General features: G+C 39.5%; 1 protein-coding gene across 1 annotated transcript in view; it reads right to left on the bottom strand.

Moving 5' to 3' along the window:
* The window catches only part of SUGCT (succinyl-CoA:glutarate-CoA transferase), a gene marked incomplete at both ends in the record, with an annotated part of 360,317 nt that overhangs the window by 229,164 nt on the left and 108,089 nt on the right, over window positions 1-23,064 (bottom strand). The window contains 2 exons of the mRNA XM_080338492.1: window positions 986-1,083; window positions 6,017-6,088. Coding sequence (XP_080194618.1) covers window positions 986-1,083; window positions 6,017-6,088 — 170 coding nt within the window. The remainder of the gene's footprint in view (window positions 1-985; window positions 1,084-6,016; window positions 6,089-23,064) is intronic.

The raw sequence follows: 23,064 nt of genomic DNA, 5'->3' as shown, positions 1-23,064 counted from the left end.
GGGGGGTACTACTGAAACTCTTTTCTCGGATTAAATGAAAAGAGGAGGCACCTGACTTAATGCTCCTAAAAATAATTTAAAATAAAGATCTCTGGATGATAATAGTTACACCTTTGTTGACAAAGGACTCATACAGCCAAAGTGTCAAAACGATGGTGTGGCTTTTCTTGCATCACTGGCAGCAGCAGATAAGCTGCCTCTTCTGCTCATCTCCCAAGTATGAAGTGTTGCCGAAACCAGGTTCAGGTAGTTTTTTCTCATGTTATATATATTTATCAACCTCTCTATTAAACAGAAGAGCACTCCGCAGAAACAAGAACTTCTCAAACAGAATTACAAAGATAAATAAGCTATTTTAATCTCTCAAATAAAGGGTTCCTGAGCTTTCTCTTAAATAATTTTTAATTAATGTATTTAATAGGATGATTCCCACATAGCATATTAAGCTCTTCTCCTCTTGATTTCAAAAGGACTGGCCCAGGGAGATTTTGGGGCACAGAGTACCATGATACAAAACCAGCAGTGAGGGAGTAGTATCAAGTGGAACTCCCCTGGATACAGCAACTCTCAGTGAAAAGTTTAAAAATCCCAGTCACGGCAAAAGCAAATGACACCTCAAGAATCTTATTTCCAGGAGATAAATTCATCCAGGAAAGCAGAAAGCACTGGTTGTTTCACTAAAATTCAAGTTAATGGTTAAAAATAAGTGTAAAATAGTTTCTGAAAACTTAAGACTGTGGTCTGGCTTCTTGCAAGTCCACACCACAGTCTGTGTGCAAAAGGCAGTATATTTAACATCAGTAAGTATTCTCAATTCATTAAAAAACCCAAACCAACCAACACCACTCCCTCCCCCCGCCCCCAAACAAAAGACAAATGCAATCTCAAAAGAGTAAAGTAAAATTTTTACATGATGAGAGCTTCTTATATGTGACTATTTGCATTAACAGATTAAATGTCATTTCTTCCCTTTTAATTAACTTACCGGGTTGATAATATATCAATAAGTTCTTTCCTGTTCTGGACTCTGAGTGTGTTAGTTTTGAATCTGGAATCCTTACTAACTTCAGTCAAATTCAGGATCTAAGTAAAAATAAAGGTGAGTAAGAAATATGCTTGGCAGGAGATATTTATATAGCTAAGGAAATTCATTACCAATTTAAGACAGCTTTCCAAAAACTCCTACTTCTCATTAATCTTTTAATATAGATTAGGAAATTAAGAAAATATAATGCCTCCTGGTTAATGTTATATAACAAGTACAGAAAAAGACAGAAATTGAACTGGAGATCCAAATCTCAGTTGATTACTATTAGCTAGGAGAAGTTCTTACTGTAGAACACTAAAAAGTTTAAAAGTTATTACCATGAGGTTGAAGAGATCTGTGGGATTACCCTGAGCTAAATTATATGTCACAGAATAAGAAATATGACTGTACTTCCCATGCTAGACTGAGAAAAGCTACATCTAAGAATATTTCTTTCCACTTCAGTAATTTCTGTCAAAAAGGCAAAAAAAATGAAATGGTGTTTTTCTATTGAAATGTCATAGTTTTTCTTCATGATTTCTTCCAAAAGATTTAATAAAGAAAACTGGTGGTATAACTTCCAAGAAAGGAGAAATATATCTTCTATATGTAGCTCCCACCTGGCACATTAGAAATCTAACCATCATGCAAAAACAATGTGAATTATACTATAAAGGGAATTAAATGTGGAGAATGAGTCTTAGAATTTTGTAGAAGTATTTATGAGATAGAGTAGCTGTGTGGACAATCAATACTTACTATGTAATTTATCTATTTATGCCACAATGTATTTATATAGAACATAAAAAACCAGAATGAGTTGTGCTTTTTAAACTGAATAAAAAATATCCCAGTAACATCAGCTACACAGGAAGGCAGAACAGCAGACTGCAAAGAAAGAGACTGTCACATATTCTCACATAGACTCACTAACACACACTCAAGATCAATTTTACTTATGATGAGTCTTATAATCATTCTAAACATGCTACATTTTTGTAAAGGGTCACTTCCAATATGGCTTACAAAAAAACAGTACTGACTCAAAGCTGACGTCCCTACAGCCCATCATCCTGTCTCGGGCCAATACATGTGATAGTTCCTTAATAATCACCCAGACTCCAGCCATCTTTAGATTAGAGCAACTAATCAAAATTAGGGTAACTACTCCTGCGTTTAAACAGTCCTAAAATTACATTCGGCCCTTCGAAAGCGAAAACAAGGCTGATGTGGCCGCTGGTAAAAATGAGTTTGACACCCCTGGATTAGGGTATTTCTGAGCTGGAGGTGTTTCTTATGTATTTAACAATGCCAAATGGATTTTTGTTTTATCAACATGTTCAGTCACTCCTTGAATCCATATGTTTATGTACACCCACATAAAAGTGGGTGTACATAGATTGACCTCTCTGGTATCTGCTTCAAACCTAGAAGTCTACTAATTCCTCTGAGATTGCTTCAGGCCAAGGCCACTATAATTTAATGACTCCCCACTTTGCTGAAGTGAATAAGGATATGGCTTCCCTTCCAAGTGAATAGCGGTTGATGACTTAAAACCATCAGCTAATCAGATATTCTTTCAACAGATATTTAGGTATTCAAAAGAGACGGTCACCTTTGAGGAAGTTGTCACCTAGAGTGACAAAACTAAGCATAAAAACAAAGGAATCGGTAAGTCGTGTTATAACAATGACTGTATTACATAACTTTGCTGCAGATTCTTATCTGCAAGGTAACATAAAACATCAGTCTAGCATCTTCCCTCAACACTTAATTCACAACATATTTTCTTTCCCTTCTATGTTTACGCAATCTAGTTTATGAATATAACATATCATAATCTACCTTCAGAAAATGTTCTTCTTTTCCTATCTGAAAGTTTAACAATAATATTGGTACCCCCTTAAAATTATCTCCTCTTTTTAATACTGCTATTTTGGAGTTAAAAACATTGCTTTAGTGAAAAAAATCACGCAAGGTTGTTCAAAGTAAATGATAGTGAATAAATATGAGAGCTTAAAAATCCAAGAAATTAATCAGAAAACTATGGTTCTATTTGATGAGTGATATGAAAAAAATGATCATATGGAGTTGCTCACTCTACTGTTTTAATTAACGTTCCTGACTTTAGCTTTAACTCTATGTCCATCTGTTGTAAAGCTGCGTGTCTATATATGTTCTTCTCAATCTTTTTGTGACTAACAAATGCACATTTGAGAAGCTATTCATTAATGTGCCATTCATCCTTCTGCATCACGCTGCCAATGTTATTTTCTTAATTTTCCTGTGACCACTTGGAATGAAACTGCTGTTCTCCATTTCTAGGCCTCCTTCAAGATCTAAGATGCACAGTTTACACTCTCAGCATTTTGTCCCCTAACATAAGCAAACCTGTTTGTACACAAACCTGTTTGTGTACAGCAGACCTTGCTGTACACAAAAGCTCAGCATTCTGAAGGCTCTTGCTCACTCTTCCTATTTAGACCAAAGCAGCCACACATCAGGATGTGCTTTTGTAACACTTGGCCACTATGAAATGCACTTCAGCCAGCAGTGTTGCAAAGTTTTTCTGCAATTATCAAAGTCCCCAAACAAGCTACAGTTAGTTGTCATTGATTTCGAAAATATCACTGTGAATTATTCCAGTTTTTTTCTTTCTGCTTGCCTGAAAAGATATGGTTGAAGCAGAATGTTTGCAATTGTTTACAGCTTGAGCCAGCTGTTCCATCTCTAGAGTATGTGTCTTCAGGGCAACAGCTTTCATACAGCCTGTATTTTTAGCACCAACTCATCTCAGAAAGGTTCTCTAATAGCAATTCCAATGTTTGAATTAGCGGTCTCTGTATTTACTAAAGGTTCACTAGGGTGTTACAGGCCTTCCTGTAATAAAGTCCTCATCCTCTGCTGGCTCTCCCCCTTCATAGTGTTTTAAGCTCCAAACCACCCTCAAGTTAGCACTGAGCAAACATCTAACGGGTTTCACAGCGTTCCACTGACTTCCACATCGCTCCATTCCTGGGCAATTTAACAGCCCAAATCCATAACTACAATAACTCGATAAGGGTAAAAAGACCACTCTTTTTAAAAACAAATACGGTAACCAGTTTATGGGAAAATCTAACCATTACCCAAAACTTGAACTATGTTTTCTGGTTTTTTAATCCCTTTGAAGTGCAAGCAATCATCACTTTCCCATGTTCTGTACATCCTACCTTCAATTCTAGAAATACCAGAACACCTTTATAAGGATGAAACAAAAAACCGTCAGCCTGCATAGTAGGTCAAATATTCACCTCAATTTTAGTCCTACATATTCTGAGGTAACACATTTCACAGAAATGTTGCCTCATCCTCTGGGGGCACCTTTCACTCCCTACTGATCACAGAGGGAGTATGTATTAATAGCAACAAATCACACCGTAAGTCTCTCAGCTGTACTCTGAAGTGAGGTGAATGTATGGGCTGAATTTTTAGTGCCTTCCAGCTCACACCATGTTCTCAGAACCTACTGAGCCAGATTTTCAGCTGTGCCTTACTCAAGGACGGCAGGATAACTGGTGTTTGGTAAGTAATTCTTCAGGTGACAAAGCACCAAGAAGACATTCACAGCTATGTCCTGGGACTTTCCGAAAAGATTTTCTTTATGAGACAATGAGCCTTTGATAAAACTGAGTTGTGGCAGGCAGACACTTACTCAGTCACTACTCTTTATTCATGTTAAGATAACGACCACACTGTAGTGACTGGACACCTGTATGAAGAAAAGCCATTGAGCAAATATTGAAGAGGTTAACTGGCTACTTATTGAGAGAGCCAATTCAAGCAAGCAAAACCAGACTTCTTCAGATAGCAAGGTGGGGATATGTAGCCCAAAATGCACTAAGACAGAATTACAACTGCACTGCCTTCTTACTACGTATTTGAGTTATTATTTGTGAAAATCCATAAAAATTTGAACTATCTGACATGAACAAATGGAGGAAAATAATGCTCAGTTTCCTGAGACTGCCAGCTCATTCACGGTGTGATTAATTTAGACAAAATATCCAGGTTGCCAGAGAAAAACCATAATGGCAGGAAAAAGGTAGACCTCTCATGTTTAAAAATGTTGTCTAATGCTATATGCAAAACTTCTCTTGTCCCAGCTTACATGTTACTGGGGTGTTTTGTTTGGAATGTTGCTACACTTAAGAGCATTTGTTTCCCTACAACTGTTCCTTCTCTTTAAAAAGCATTCACTGTCCAGGGAAAAGCAATTCCAGGCATTAAAACAACAGGAAAAGGGTATGTGAAAAAACCAAATCTATTATATTTCCAAGCTATTCTACGTGAAAACAGAGTTGCCAGAGTACCTTCAGTTCAAAATACTGAAAATACAAGATTTTGAATGCAACAGTCCTGTTTGAAGATTTGTTCTTCAATGTCATATCTCTGCACCGCTCCAAAGTCATCCCACAGTCCTATAATATATATTTTCTAAGAAGTCCACAAGTTTCTCTGTGAGCACAGACCAGCACATACTAGTGTTCAAAAGAACTATGCACTCAGCTAAGGATTAAGGTGGCACAAGAACCACCTATCCCCCGAGCTCTGCTTCATTAATAGCTGTGCCTACCACATATTTTATGGAGAAACAGCATCGCATTTCTTCCTGAAAATGGCACCAGTGTGACATCCGTGACATTCACTATTCTAGAACTGGAAGGCTGTTAGCTTGTTGAGTTTTTAGCTAATTAGCTCTGCAGCTGCACAGATTTCAAAAGGGGTTCAGCAACCCCAAGTTTGGGAACTGGAGTGTTCTGAATATAGAGACAAAGCACAGAACCTGTATCTAACCCTAAACTACCTGCCAGAAGCCCAGGATTAGAATTTATATTCACTACTTATTTTCACAAAAAAAGAGGGAACTAAAAAGCAATCAGTAATTATTTTCCTAGTCAGAATGGAAACTATAACACATTTTTGTACTGTCACCCAACACCTCATTACCTTGCACACAATGACAAACTGATGATCATTTCCAGCTCCCACCACAATGTAGCCATCCTTCGTCTTAAAAGCCTAGAAAATAAAAGATAGGTGATAAGCTATAACGTATTAGCACATCTTCTAAGTAAAAAACATTGTAAATAATGTTCAAATGACTTCCTTAAACATTTCCATTCAGACCCAACCTCTAGTTCTATAAAAGTGGCTCAAAATCATCCACAAGGATAGATATGGCCCTTTTGAATTTTTTTTCTTAGAGTTCTTCTAGAGTTGAGACATTATCTTGGTTAATAGATTATTTACTGAAAATGTATCTTAAGGCACCCTGAAACTTTGCAAATGTGTCCCACAGTCATAGTGACTGAGAAGGACTTACAATGACAAGTTAGGGACTTTCATGGGGATGAAAGGAATGTGCTGCACCTTTCCACCTCTTCAACTGGAGACCACTGACCTCCTTGGTCAGTGGTCTCAAGGCCAAGCTTCTGGAGAACATGGGACTTCTTTTACAACTTCGAGGATTTTTCTTTTAAATCTTTTTTGACTTCATGACAGTGACCTTACTGGCACATTTCATGGTGAAGAAAACATTTAACTGGGTAGGACATAACAGCTTTTGTTTCAGCCTAAATCATAGCCATTTAGATTTTAACTGGAAACAAAATCTCTAGTTGGCATCATCCTCGACTTTTACCATTGTGTCAGAGCATCTTCTAAAATCAGATAATGCAAATAGATTCCCCTTTCCTCCACACCACTCCATTATACAAGGGTGTGTAACTGTAGTTTCAGTCAAACATGTTACAACCACAACTGTCACAAGCATTTGGGAAAAATTCTTCTGCTATTAATTTGACTTCAGTGCAAGAGACCAGCACAGGCTGGGGCACTAATGGTGACAAGGCCTTGTGATACTTTCTTGCAGAGAACGAAACCCATCTTCATTCTCAGAAATCTATTTTTTGTTAAGCTATCATGTCCTGATCTAAAGGTGTGAGTTCTTACTATAAATTTTGGAAAAAGAACACACAAATATAAGCTTTTGTGTGGGAACACTTTAATAATAAACAGTCTTCTCATGCCACTGTGGCTTATTCTTCTTCACAAACAGGAATATGCTATTCCAACTTGCAATATTTCATACAGACACAACTACATCCACACTAAGACTCTTTTACCATCTGGTATAGTCAAAGCTTTAAAATTGTACGTGGAAAATTATGTCCACTGAAATACAAGTAACTGCACATCATAGATAGGATATTAATTGTTTGCTCTCACTACATTTCATTTCCTGGTAAATAAGATTGATCAGTGACAAAGTTTAGCAATTTAATTTTCACACATTTAATTGAGCACTTCAGTCTAAAATTCTTAGCAAGTAAGAGGAAATTCAGCAAAAATTAAGTCCCAAACATGCAAAAAAAAAAGTCCCACTGACTTGGCTTCAATACAGTAAAAGAACAGAAGCATGCATAATATAAATGTACTGCATACTCACACTGAGGAAAGTAATGAACACAGAAAAAAAATGGGAAAATAATACAGAAAAGGAAGTTGTATATGAATGCATATACATTTTTTAGATATATCCATTCATGAAGATTTCTGTCTAAAACAATCATGACAGACCCTGATCTAGAATATGTAAGACACTTCTTCCCCACCTGCCAACCCCCAGCAAATAAATGGCTTTTAGCAGGAACAGCTGTGAACTAAAGCTGTCAGTATAAACTACCCACCTTTAGTTACGGGCAAGATCTGCTTTCCTAATACCTTGCTCAAAACCTGACCTGTGTTTGCTGATGCTCTGAATTCTAAAACCAGCCACATACATTTCACACAAGTTACGGGGTAATCTGTGTGCATATGTAACACAGTATAGTTTTTATTGGTGCGACCACCTACAACTTCCAGTAAACACAAATCAGAAATTCTTTTACACATTCTTTTAAACTTTGAGTCTGGATGCCTGTTACGGATTGCAAAGACTAAAATATTTGCCATACGTACTTATATACAAATCTCCATCGCACTCCAAAATATATTTAAATTGGTAGTATGGGCAAATCTTAAAGACTTTACTGTTCATCAGCAACTTCTTTTGAGACTCGCATCTCTGCAAGAAGACTGCAACTGCACAATAGCTGCGCACCACTATGAGAAACGCATCTGTATGCCTGGGCTGCCCATGCAGCAGCGGAAGTCACTCTAAATTTAAGGGCCCGGTTATTAGCATTTGTGCTTCAGTTGCTTTGCGGAATGTGTGGGAAAACTGATTATTCCTAATTGCACTGTATGTCTAAAAAGCTAAAACAACAATCATGTCCTCCTTACACAACAAAAATGGTATCATCATAAATGCGGCAGTGTCTTTTTCCATGAAGATTAACTCAAATGTCTTTGGCTGCTATTTTAAGCTTTTCGTTACAAAACAGCTGATTATTTGCCCGTCACTGCTGCTGATAGAGCAGAAACTTCCAAATGTTATTAGCACAATATTGATGCCAACATTTAAGGGTGATAACAATGGTTTTATTCATCACCCATAAATGTACTCACACTACAGGTTACAACAGGTTACTGTCTGGTCACAGAAAGCTTCACATCTTATTATACAAAGGAGAGTAAGGGCAAAGTGCAGACAGATTTTAATGAGATTTTGTTTTGATAAACTGCTGTCTATCACATCGAATCATTTCACATTAGCGCAATAAAAGGCACTACACACACAAGGCAAAAGTCTTTTTTCCCTTTCCCTTTTTCTGAAGAATTAGGTCTTCTGATAAAATTCTCTAGAGCACAATTTAACCTGTGACTCCCACGTGGTATCCTGAGCAACAGGACATCGTTCAGTGAAGACAAGAAACAAAATTAAGACAAAAAAATTAGTCCACATCTTATTCACGGAAAACGCAGAGGCAGATTGCATAGCATCCAAAAATATAGCTTTTCAAAATGGTGTCAAAAGCTCGGGGTTTTCTAAGAAGCTAATCTGTAAATTCACATTGAATTATACATAGTACATGACAACACCATACCTGTGTTCAAAGCCAGATCTCAAGGTGCATGCACCAACACCTCACGCTGACTAATGGATGCTACAGGACTCAGCACTATTCTCAATCTGATCCTAGGACACTCTGTATACCTGAGACACTTCGTGTACTGAAACATTTTAACCTCCCTAAACATATGGAATATAAACTCTACCCACCTTCAGAAATGTTCCAAGTAGTTTACAAGTATTCTCCAAAAATGCTGTATAGACTATGCAGTAAAGATGCAGGTCAGACTTTACCTTAGTTTATTATCAGAGTGGATAGACTTGCTGAGATAATGTGAGGCCAAACTAACCAGTCTTTGCGCTGCTCTGAGTCAGTAAACTTTCAAAATTTGCCAGTGTTGATGGTGCTGATGAAAGATCATTGATCTCTTGTACTTATTGCCTGCTTTATGAACTTGAAGCCTATATATGCTATGGCAATCATCAATCGTAAGTAAATATCTTTGCATATATTTAAATTTGCATGTTGATTCCACAAACAAAACTTTAAAATGTAAAGAAACAATTAATTAATTAATTGCCAATTCCAATAAATTGATCAAAAGTCCAGGTCAGTTTTCAGTATTTGAATCTAAAACACAGAAATCAAACCAACAAGAACGATTGTTGCTGTGTATGGTGATGCTTTACTCCCCTCCATCAGGTATTTATACACATTCATAAGACCTTCTCAAGCCTCCTGTCCACTCCTCCAGGATAAACAGTCCCAGCTCTCTCAGCCTCTCCTCATATGAGAGATGCCCCAACGCCTTAATTATTTTCATGGCGTTTCGCTGAACCTGCTCCAGTACGAGCACATCCTTGTCCTACAAACCCCAGAAGTGGATTCAGTTGTGGACCAGGAAGCGGATCCACTGGTTATTTGTCCTCACTGGTGCTGAGCAGAGGGGAAGGATCACCTCCCCCTACCTGCTGGCAATACAGACCAGGAGTCACAGAGGCACATTGCTGGCTCATGTTGCATTTTCTGCCCACCAGGAGCTCCAGGTCATCTTCTGCAAAGCTGTTTTCCAACCAGTCAGACCCTGGTCTGTACAGCAGTATGAGGTTATTTGCTACCACGTGCAGGACTTCATAACTCCCTTTGATGAATTTTATTAGGTTCCTGTAGGCTCATTTCTCCAGCCTGTCACAGACCCTCTGAATGGTAGCACAACCACTTGGTGTCTCAGTAATTCTTCCCAGATTTGTATATTCTGCAAACTTGCTCACGGTGCACTCTGTTCATCATTCAGGTCACTGATGACCATGTTAAACAGTACTGGTCCAATGAACCCCTGGGGATGTCACTAGTGATTGATCTCCAGCTCGACTTCACGCCACTGATCACAACCCTTCGAGCACAACAGGGCAGCCACTTTTCATTCTCATTCAAAAGTCTAATTCCAGATCAGCACTGTTGAGGGAGGGCACAGTGAGGGGAGTTCATGGTCCAGCCTCAAAAGCTACCGGCAGATCGAACCAGGACACACCAAAATACTGCCTCCAGCCATCACCATTACTAGGCAGCTTCCCAGTGCCATAAGGACTGTCAAGATCAAATGCAAAGGATGCAAGCACCATCCAGGCAGAAACTAGATGTCACTTTGCCAGAGACTTCTCAGGAAGAAGAATTTGGAGGCCAAACAATACTCAGAGAGACCAAAAGAACAAAGCATTGGGTTTTTGAAATTGGAGGATTATTGCAGATCTAGGAGCAGTTAATAGCTTTAATTATCTGAACAAGCTACTGATTATTTTCATTACCAGTTACCGTATTGACCCCTTTACTGATAACGGCAGTCATGGCTGAAATACTTGAATTCCAGGCCTCCCCTTGGAGGAAGATTTGTGCTACATCAGGTACAGTAACGGGGGTGTATTACTCGTCTTTATGAGTTTTCTTATCTGATGTTCCTATGTGAATAACAGTTAGGATCTCTAAAGATACTTACAATCCCTTTTCACTGGGAATAGCTGATGTTAGATACCCTCATATCTGAAGTACATTGCAAGACAGCACTGCCTTTTGATTCATAAACTTGAGCAGCAGCATCTCTAAAAACATCAAATGATGGATCACGAGGGGAACAGCTGAGGGCTTCTGGATAGTCACTATGTATTGGTGAGTTCTGGAGCAGGGCTTAAAGGGTAGTAACTTCTGAATGACTTCTAACTGCTGTTGGTTTAATAGAGCAACAGGCCGATTGCTCCGACTGGCATCATGAAGCAGCTTGCTTGAGGTTTTGGAAAGATGCCATCTCTTTATAAAGGCTTGATACAGTATTTCTGTAAGGTACATGTCTGACAGCACAACAGGGAGCACTCTCAGATGGCACTTAGGGAGAACACTGCTCTGAGCTCCCTCCCAAGGCTGGCATAGGAGCAAACAGCTTCATGCACAGGCTGAACAAATCTTTGAGACCAGCTGGGGACAGCGCAGAACAAAGACACCTACTTGAGAAGTCTGTAAACATAAAAACAGAAAAAGCTAAACCAGTATTTTCAAACACAACTTTCAAACATATCACCAGCATTTCTTAAAAAGCCATTTTCATATGCCACTCCCTCCTCTCCCCTTCATCTCCACATTTACAGCAGTCTCTTCTCTCACTTATAGAATCAGTGAGTAATTACTCACTAAAAGGTTATGTGACCACACATAGGTCTCCCTTTATGTGCTTGAAGTACTTCCCTGTTATTGATGGGTGTGGTCAAAGAGAAAAGCTGGTCTCTTGCAGGCTTGGAGCCACAGAAAAATTACAAAGTTACTTTTAATTTATTGCCCATTTTGTCTTCACTTACACTTTGAAGTTTCCAGTGTGACATGCGCTTCAGTGAGAAGGTCTTTTAAGGACAAGCATTCTCCAGTTTTAATGTAGATTAAAGGCTTCAGTTAAGAAGATGATGTATTCAGGATTTGACTGACCTGTACATAGGCTGCTTTCTCCTGCCAACCAAATGAATCTACAGCTTCTGTTGATTTTTTACTCTCTCCAACCCTATCAAAGTCTGGTTCCAAATACATTAAAGAGTAGGAGATCCTAAGTTTTGCTTTGGATCCAGGATAGTTACATTCTTTCCAGATGGGATAAACTTGGCACGTTCTTTCTCTACCTTTACACATCGGTTTGAATAAAACATCAGCTGTGCCACAGAATCATGGAGCAGCGACATTATTTTTTTCTTTCAAGGGAAGGGCACAATCTTTTCATAACAACTTAATATTTAATTACTGTAACAAACGGGAACAAGACCAAGAAGTTTGGTCAGCGGTAGTTCTGAGCACTACATATAAATCATAAAGACCACACACTTTGAAACTATTTGCCTACTTTGCACTCTCTTCCAGTGAAAGCAAACAGTAAAAATAAAAAATGTAAATTTCATGGACTGGATTAATGTATGCTGAGTGCTCTCACTGAGCAAACTGAAGAAGAGCATTCCACACAAAGATTTCACTTTTTCCCGACAGTCTTCTCAACCTGCACTACTTGCCTCTCTCCCCACTGCCATGTTGCAGGACATGATATCCTGCAACATCCTAGCTATCACAGTCAGACAGATCAGAATTAAGAATATCTGCAATAACTCTCTTAAAAAGAAGTTTGACTGGATGCCACGAGCTTCTGGGAAAGGTGTTTATGGTAAGACTGGGAATGATTACTTTGGTCTCGGAGACGAGGCAGAACACCAGCACTGATGTCAAGGAAAGTACAGCACAGACTACCAGCCAAGGATACCATTCACTTATAGAGAGCCCATGATCCATCAGATACCATTTCTGATCAACCTTCTGGTTCTGTATATGTGTGAGTGCGGAAAAAATGACTGCCTGACTGATCCAGAAGCAAAGCACACGAGAGACATTGAATGAACGTGCCCTGAATGCACCTTACTGAAAGGGGCAGCAAAGTTAACACAAAATCACAGCACCAAACAGGGATATCTACATTTGGCATTACAGTGTACTAGTCTCAACACTCAGGAAGCCGAACAGCCTAGCTCTGCTCACCAGACTATCATGTTTCTATCCAACTGCTGCCTAATAAGATAAGTATAAACTGCTGGGAACACCCTACAAGCAAGGCCTCTCCAATCCCCGCTCTCTGTCCTAAGGAACAGGCTGGAGACGAGATCTCTCTCCCACTTACTCTTCTTGGCCCGTCATTGTAAGAAGGACACTGAGGTACTAGAGAGAGTGCAGAAGAGGGTGATGAAGCTGGTGAAGGGCCTGGAGCACAAGTCTGATGAGGAGCAGCTGAGGGAACTGGGGCTGTTTAGCCTGGAGAAAAGGAGGCTGAGAGGAGACCTTATCACTCTCTACAACTACCTGAAAGGAGGCTGTAGTGAGAAGGGTGTTGGTCTCTTCTCCCAAGTAACAAGTGATAGGACAAGAGGAAATAGCCTCAAGTTGTGCCAGGGGAGGTTTAGATTGGATACTGGGAAATATTTATTCACAGAAAGGGGTGTGAAGCATTGGAAGAGGCTGCCCAGGGAAGTGGTGGAGTCACCATCCCTGGAGGTATTTAAAAGGCATTTAGACGAGGTTCTTAGGGACATGGTTTAGTGCTAGAATTAGGTTAGGTTATGGTTGGACTCAACGATCCTGAGGGTCTCTTCCAACCAAAATGATTCTATGATCCTGACCATATGATATTTGGACTGTTAATTTCCCAACTGACTAGATGCATTACATAGATTCGTCATCTAAAAGTATCAGTTGGACATACTACTTAGCAAGAAGACATTTCGAGCTGTTACTTCATGTTCAACGGTGTGATGAACGTTAACTTTGGATTGCATACCCTTATTTTTAGAGATGCGATTTTTCTCCCAATCATCTCAAAGAACATATGCTGCAAGGAAATGAAACCATTTTCTTTGTTTTCTAATGTGAATGCAGCATACGTCTAGCCTCACCACCCAAAAAGCCATTTATGAACCCCAGGAAGATTAGTGAACAGCTTTGAAGTGGGAAACTTGTCACTTTCCCAAATTTCTAAAATTTTAAATACCTATACCCCAATTAAAAATAAGCTCTCCGATTCTGTAAACTGGCATTAAAACTGTTCCTTGCTGCTGAAAAATAAAATATCGGGCACAGAATCACATTCTCCATTGCCACATTAGTTTTCTATTAGTTTTTCAACAATGAAATTACACACACATAGACACGCACTCACAAAATAAATAAACTTTAATCACAGTATCGCACTGGAGCCAGTGTAATTAACGTTGTGTCAGCATTTCCATTTAAGCCACTATTTTCAAGAGGTTTATAGCACAGCCATAAAAATTCAGTTAGGCTGAAATTAAGCAAACAAGGTCTTATACAGCAAGCAACATTTAAGTATATATACAGACAGCAGCCAGTTATTACTTATATGGGAATTAAAATAGACGCTTACTGATTTTAAAGGGCACTGCAGAGCTATTTTTTTAAACAATATTTTTCTCAACATTTTTAATAATCTATCAAAAGCCTGAATCCAAGCTATGTTTCCTTACCCTTTTTCCTTCTCACACAATAGTTCACACAATTTCTTCCAATTTTGGAATTATAAGCATTATTTTTTTGATTCACTTTTAAAGTAAAAGAATGCAATGAAAACATTTCTTTTGAAAAACAACACACATGACCACAGTCTGATCCTGATACAGGCCTCCAGGCATTATGGAAGCCGAAATGACAAATAGTTCTTACACCTTCCAAAAATCATAAGATATAGCTGTCTGGAAAATCTGAGTATTCAAATATGAGGTTTTAAGAGTGCAACTTAGAATTGAATTCTAAATGAGGTTCTATTTCTATTTTCAGCAGAAATCATCAGAGCAGGATTTGTCTTATTATTTCTGTCCCTTTTTCCTTTCTACTCTTTGGCTTTAAGTGATGCAGTGGCACAATTTCCAGAGGTGAGCTTTGTAATACTGACCACCTTTTTGGTAACTCACGCTGAGCCAATCAGCCCGGCATTTCAAGCTGCAGACAGATGACCCAGTATAAGCAAACCAGAACGCAGACTGGGCAAGCAGCGCTATTAACTTAAAGGTCCTAATAGCTTCACGTCCTGCTATAAAGAAGGCTCTTCAAAAGCCAAGCTGAATCATTTGTGAGTTTCTCTGACAACCAGCCAACCGAGAAGAGCGAGGGATGAAATTAGCTCTGATGCTGACGAAAATCGGCAAAAACACCAATGAGGACGTAACAATTGCAGGGGTGCAGAACGGGCTGCGTTTCACAATTTGGCACTTTCACAACTTAAAATGAACAGCACTCATGTCTGAAATCTGCCATTAAGCTTCAAAACAGGATGGACAAAGGTAGGAGAAACTCTGCTCCATTCTGCCAACGTGTTGTTGCCCTATTTTAGAGATTTTTTTCAATTAACGTATCTCTCAAACCATATATGATCCTATGTACTATTCAGCAGACACAGTATCGTGAACTAAAGACGATTTCAAATATTTCAGCCTTGACTCTTCAGTATCCTTGATTTGTGGTTTAAAGTCAGACTCATTAAGGTTTATTGCATGTAGTTGCTTTTCGTTTAAAACACTACTCTATCTCTAATCAAGGATTCAAGAATTGAACCGGCCAGACATCCAGGATGCACACTATTCAAAGTTCTGAATTTATGCCAAAAAAATCCACAAACAAAACATATTGCCAGGCCATAGGAATACTGCTAGTGAGATCTGTTTTAAAAAACTGAAAAATAACTTTTGGTGTCTAAAAACATCAGAAGTTCCTCTCCTCTTCACTTTCCTGTAAATTTCTAACAGGTTTCCTTAAAAATAACAAAATTCAGACTTCTGTTTTTCTTTAATATTGTTTCTTCATTGTTCTCCATTAATCTGAGAAATACTGAAATACATCACATTACTGCAATTACTATCTTCTATCTACCTCAAATTTAGCATTATTTCAATTGTTAAAGTTTGAAAATCACTACAATTAGAAATCAAAACTTCACACCTTTTGCCAAACAAAAACTGTGCTGGTCGATATTTAACCAAGTTTTCATTCTAGCAACTAGTAAGTCAAATTATATACTGAGAAAGACTGAAGAAATCTGCATGGTAGCAGCTACTATTTTGATTTTTAGCAAAGATGTCTACATCTATGGCTTGTATGGTGCTTTTGCATAAAGAATATAACTTTCCTTTAGAAAAGAACTTGTTCTGGAGAATCAACACAGTATGGGTGTACTTTTATAATCACAGCCTAAAATCCACATCAGATTTTAGCCACATTTATACAAAATCACCTCCTTATACCCCTTGCCCGTTCCAAAGTTTGACAGACATAGCTATGCCAGTAAAATGGTGGGAGAAGGAAATAGGTGGAGATGAAAGGAGAAGTAGAAAATCTCAGTTTTCAAAAAAGATCCCACATTTTTCCCCTGCAGATTCAAAAACAAAACAAAATAAAACAAAAATCCAACAACAACAAAACCCAAAAACAAATAAAAAACCCCACGCAGTTTCCACTCATAGGGAAATCATACTGTTCTTCAACAAACATGTTTGATTCTTATTTAATGCTTGCTTTATTTTGAGGTTTAATTTTGCTTTATCACAGAATCACAGAATGTTAGGGATTGGAAGGGACCTCGAAAGATCATCTAGTCCAATCCCCCTGCCAGAGCAGGAACACCCAGATGAGGTTACACAGGAAGGGATTTGAATGTCTCCAGAGAAGGAGGCTCCACAACCTCCTTGGGCAGCCTGTTCCAGTGCTCTGGCACCCTCACTGAGAAGTTTATTCTCAAATTTAAGTGGAATCTCTTGTGTTCCAGTTTGCACCCATTGCCCCTTGTCCTACCGTTGGTTGTCACTGAGAAGAGCCTGGCTCCATCCTCCTGACACTCACCCTTTATATATTTATAAACATTAATGAGGTCACCCCTCAGTCTCCTCTTCTCCAAGCCAAAGAGCCCCAGCTCCCTCAGCCTTTCCTCATAAGGCAGATGCTCCACTCCATCATCTTTGTTGCCCTACGCTGGACTGTCTCCAGCAGCTCCCTGTCCTATGCTGTCATAATTTAGTTTTGGCTCTGGGTGGCCAAGGGACAGCCTCGAGAGAGTATGAACACCCAAATGGCAATTCTGATTTAATCATGGGAGAGTCATAGGAGTCTGGGCTCATTTAGGGCAGGATTCTGACTGTGAATATCGCCCAGTGACACAGAGTTTTCATCGCTTGGCATGACCAGCCAATTTACTTCCACTGTCAATGTAAACCTTTACCTTTCAATTTCTTAAAGAAATGCCCAATTGCAAGGCACAGTGGCAATTTAAAAGGTTAAGAACAGTGACCATATTCACCTATGACAAACACTGCGAGATCAGGAAAAGTGCAAAATTACTACATTTTGCCACAGATAATTGCCATACATTGATACTGAACCCTGTACAGCATGACTGTACCTCAGCCAGCTGACAGATGAGTATGAACATATATACTGTTTCCACCAGGGTCTTTTGCAAAAAAACACCTATTGTTTTACAAGAAATATTTTACAGAAATTTAATCAAAGCAAGTACATGATAGCTGTGCAATTACATTAGATGTCACCCACATGCAAAGTTTAAAGCTACCAAGATACTGCTATCTATATACCACAGCACAGCCATGTTACAGTCTACGATCTAACAGCAAAGATCTCTGGTAAAAGCGAACATCTCATAAAGAACGGATGATCCTCATTGCAGAAATGATCTTTGCAGCTATTGAAGGGCCCAGTCTGGCTAGGGCTGACGGATGGTGCCGGCAAGTCTGGAGGAGCAGCCTGGCACCTGGCCTTCATCACGCTCTCACCTCCCTCTTTGTTTTGCTGGCAAAGTCAATGGGCTGGTCTCCTAATGATCCAGATGGCCTTCTGGTGACACTACGGCTGGCATCAAATGGGCAGCAGCAAGCCCAGCACACAGACCTGCCATTGTGCTGGGAAGGACTAAAATGGGCTGCTGGCAGCAGCTTGGCCTGTTCGTGCAGCCCTTGATGACAGCCTGAAGTGCTGCATGCCCACTGTTCCCTGGCTATGAAGTGACCTTTCACAGAAACAAGGTTGCTGTCGCTCGATTATATGAAGCTGATTATCTGATTGCCTCACTTGGGGAGGGGGAAGAAGGAGCAAATAGGGAGAAGAGGGGTTTGGATTTGTAAGGACCACTCTTCCTCCCTCTAGGGTGCTGAAGAAAGCATTAGGATGTTTTACAGCTTCTTTTATAACAGTACTAAAATATAACACATAGAAAGAAGTAACAAAATGCATTTAAATAGTTAATTAAGATGAACAGAGACAGCTTTCAGTGACAGCAAGATAGTGGTCCATTTAACTTCCTTCCAATATACATCTCCTTTTACAGTTACAAAGCTTGGGCATTTTATTAGACAAAGTTTTCCTTGTAAAAGATTGCTAGTGAAAATTATCACAGAATCAAAGGAGGTTGGAAGTGACCTCTGGAGATTATCTAGTCCAATACACCTGCTAAGGCAGGTTCACCTAGAGTAGATCACACAGGAATGTGTCCAGGCGGGTCTTGAATGTCTCCAGAAGAGACTCCACAACCTCTCTGGGCAGCCTGTTCCAATGCTCTGGCACCCTCAAAGCAAAGAAGTTTCTCCTCATATTCAGGTGGAAATGCAGAGTGTTATACCAGTTTTCACACTAGCTTAAGTGCTGATGCATAAGATTTCTTAGATGAAGAATATATTTCTCCAGCTACTTGTCTTTTTCTTTTCAAACTCTGCACAAGTTAAAACAAAATACACCAAGTGAGCAAATAAAGTAACCTTCAGCTGCCACAAAGAATGTAAAATCAACTGAAATGAGTGGGACATATGGTTGTACCTCAACTTCGAAATGAAAATGGAGATCCTACAGAATAAGACTTTATTCACAAAGAAAACCCTGACTTTCAAATGTATAAAACAGGAGGACAGCCTTTCCTTCCCCTCACAAAAGTTCAAAGCCCACTCAAAATCATTTTGGTCTTAAAACCTGACAGAGGAGGAAAAATAACAGGAAGTCTATGGTGGCATATGATTGCCAACTGACTGGTTTGGCATTTCAAGGTTTAAATTAGACAAGTTGTGTCTCTCTGTAAGACACTCTGCAGAAGTATTGTGGCCAGCTCAGGCTAACTGCCTTCACATTTGTCCTGGTTTTCAACAGACTGCAGAACATGAACTGAACCACATCTTCCTAACCGCCCTTCTTAGGCTGCTACATAGAAACATAGAATCATTTAGGTTGGAAAAAGTCTTGAAGATCATCAAGTCCAACCATTAACCGAGCACTGCCAAGTCCACCTCTAAACCATGTCCCTAAGAATCTCATCTATACACCTTTTAAATGCCTCCAGGGATGGTGACTCCACCACTTCCCTGGGCAGCCTGTTCCAATGCCTCACAACCCTTTCCCTGAATTCCTCAGTATCCAACCTAAACCTCCCCTGGCACAACTTGAGGCCATTTCCTCTTGTCCTGTCACTTGCTACTCATGAGAAGAGACCAACACCCTTCTCACTACAACCTCCTTTCAGGTAGTTGTAGAGAGTGATAAGGTCTCCCCTCAGTCTCCTTTTCTCCAGACTAAATAACCCCAGTTCCCTCGGATACTTGTAAATGTAATACACAATGAACACACTGCTAACAATACCCAGATTGGGACCTAGGGGTATTTCAACAATACCTGTCTGGACAGCCGTGTACATCAGTGGTCATGTCCCACTTGGATGTTTCTGAAAACCCCATGCTGCTAGTCTGCTGTTGACATCAGGAGACCTGAACTTAAGACATCAATGAGAAGGAAATCAAGGGAATCAAGATTTCCACTGATCAGTACTACATTCACACTGTTAAAACGACACCTACAAAAAATAGTTTGCAGAAAGAAAAACAGCTTCAGCAGGCACAGATAGAATTTCCCTTTCCCTTCTCACATTGACTAGCAGAATGTAAACTTAGAGATCAGAAAGCAACCTTGTCACAAACGTGTGTTAAAACAAGGGTCGTGTATGAGGTGGGAAAGACACAGGCCTGTTAGCAGAAAGAAAAATCATTATTATTATTATTATTATGTATCTGGGATCATGTTTGCTCCCATCCAGACAACAACAATAGTGAATAGTAAAAGTAAGAGGGCTTGAACATGTTCCTGGACAAGCCTTCTATCCAAAACACCACTTTGTATAAGAAAGGGAATGACGGAAGAAAACAATGGGAATTGTGTGAACCCTGACAACTGCAGCTGCCAGTCATGCTGCTAACTGCTCCACAGGCTGCACTTTCCATGCAAGTGTCCACAGCCAGATGGCCAAGACGAGGGTTTGGCAGAGAAGTATTTTGTGTATATGAAGCAGCGTCAGCTTGAATAATGACAGATGCAGAAGTTCCTAAACCTCGTTATATTCACAGAAATGAGCCAATACCTGATTCAGAAAGGGTGTACTCATTCTAAACCCAACAGTTGATTTAAGAATTAGACCTGGTTATTTTGGAAGAAAAAGGAAAGAATTTAGCTAGCAAAAAAAAGTAAGTGTCCAGTGATTTAGATGAAACTCTCAAACTAAGACAACTTGAAAAACTGTTGGTTTATGTTCTGAGGAACCGTAACATGATTTGTTGTTCTGGAAATTACTGTTGTGTTTTAAAGAACCCAATAGTTTTCTTCCTGCAAGAACCAAAAGCAATAGCTCCAGAATTGGTGGCAGGAATGTCTTGAGGGGGGCATTATTTTAGCTATTAGCATTTAGGGAATACTTTAACTTGCTGAATACTAACAGACTTAGCTTGAAGGAAAATTAGTGAGTGACTGCATAGAGCACATCAATAGCCCAAATATAATCTACAGAGAGAACATCATCATCTTTCCATGTTAAGTCATCAAAACAAAAACATGTAACTAATTCTATCTGGTATCTCCACCCTATCACTACATTTCTTCAATTTTCCCAAGCAAAACCACAGTTCCTGACTCTCTATAGAGAAATGATAACACAGATAAGTGATATCGACATGCTTTTCATGCTGTTCTGTACTCTACCGGCTAAAACAGATTAATATAGAGTCTACAGTAGGGGTGTCTAACTCATTTTCACTGGGGGGCCACAGCAGCCTCACAGTTGCCTTCAAAGGGCTGAATGTAATTTTAGGGCTGTATAAATATAGGAATAATCACATTTATACAGCCCTAAAATTACATTCGGCGCTTTGAAGGGAACCACAAGGCTGATGTGGCCTCTGGTGAAAATGAGTTTGACACCCCTGGTCTACAGAGGAGAGCTAAGGAAGCAAAGCTCTTGAAATGCAGTATAAGCTGCGAATCAAGGAGTGGAAGAACAAAGATTGTCCTTGTTGGGAAGAATCCAAACGCAAGTGCATTTTTTGTCTAGCACAGGTGGCAAGTACCAGACAGGAACACAGGAAAAAGTACATCATCATTGCAGAGCTAAATGTGGATCTAATAATAAATTTGAATTAAAGGCTTTGAACGAGCATTCAGGAGATCAGTTTGCTTTCTTAGCCCAGCTGGCATTTAGACTGAAATAAAGCATAGGATCTGACATTGCTTATTTTTTAGTATGGATATAGTAATAAGTAGCCTGTATCCAAACCACAGGCACCAATCTACTCCCAATGAAATCCATCGCTGCTCCCCCTCAGATACCTCACAAAGTTTGCAAGTTTCAAAATCAAGCAGAAATATAGGACTCTATTGTCCAAAAACTTTGCTGGCCATGCCATTTTGCCTCAGTTGGCCAAACCATACCAACACCATGTAATTATATACTGCAAAGAACACAAAGAAATTTTCTGCTGCCAGGTGTTCCCATGTTTTGCCTCTTTTTGAGGCAAGGTGGCTGAGAATTGTCTGGGTCCATTAAACAACTGTGGATCTAGTGACTACTTATTTGAGGTAGAAATAAAGTAAACTGCTGTCCAAATTTAAAAATAATTTTTTAAAAAGATGGGATCTCCAGATTATGTCTATGTCACACATTCTTTGCCCATATTCCCATTCATGGATGTTTTATCTGGATGACCTTGGCTTGCCTGTAACAGGCAAATATCATCGTTTCTGGATCAAGGTTGGGCAAATTTGTGGCTTCAACAGATCACTTTTTCTCAAAAAAAATGAGATGTTATTTCAGGGAAATCAGGATTTTTCAGCCTTCCAGCTTTGAAGCAGTAACTGAAATACATAATTCCAATCTCTGGGCACCAGTAAAGGACTAGCCAAAAACCAAATCACAGTAAAACAGCGGTAAAAGACTGCAACAAGTTTAGGCATCGATAAGTACCCTTGACTCTGTAAGCTCTAGTTATTCACAGGCAAAGCAAGCTCTTTACAAAGGTCTAGAAGGGTGTCCTCCCTGTTGGAGAAGCAGTTATGCCAGATGCCCAAAAAGATGCATGTGGTTTCTGCAGCTATTCAACCTGCATGAGCTGTCTCCATAACTACACATCTGCACAAAAGACCTGGCAAAACATGCCGCTGACTTCTTAGGGCAACAAACTACTCTTGAAATGCTTTTGCACTGCATTTCATGCCCAGAATTTTCTGTTCTTCCTAAAATGAGAGTTGCATTCATGCCAACAGATGGAAAACATCATCATCTAGAGCTGGATCCATGCCTTGCTACTGGATGGAACAAAAGCCATGGAAGTACTTTAGTTAGTTGACTTAAAAACATGTTTGTATAGTGGTCTGTGGATGAAAAGCTTTCCCACAATACACCGCAGAAAAATTCATACAGCGATGTATCTTAGCAAAGTACCTGTAGAGCTTTCTGTGCTCTAACCCAGTGCCAGTGTAGACACGGTGCTCTGATCTGACTTGCGTAAGGATTTACAAATAGATGCTCTGTGGTAAAAACAGTTTAAAGCAGCTATGCTCCCCCCTGCCCCCCCAACAAACAAACAAAAAAACAACCCACGTACACAGAAAAAACACAAACTCTCCAGAAAGTCCCAACACATGGAGCAGCTG

This window comes from Nesoenas mayeri (genome assembly GCF_963082525.1).
Source record: "Nesoenas mayeri genome assembly, chromosome: 2".
NCBI lineage: Eukaryota > Metazoa > Chordata > Aves > Columbiformes > Columbidae > Nesoenas > Nesoenas mayeri.
The sequence above is the reverse complement of the archived record's forward strand: the minus strand, read 5'-3'. Positions and strand labels throughout refer to the sequence as shown.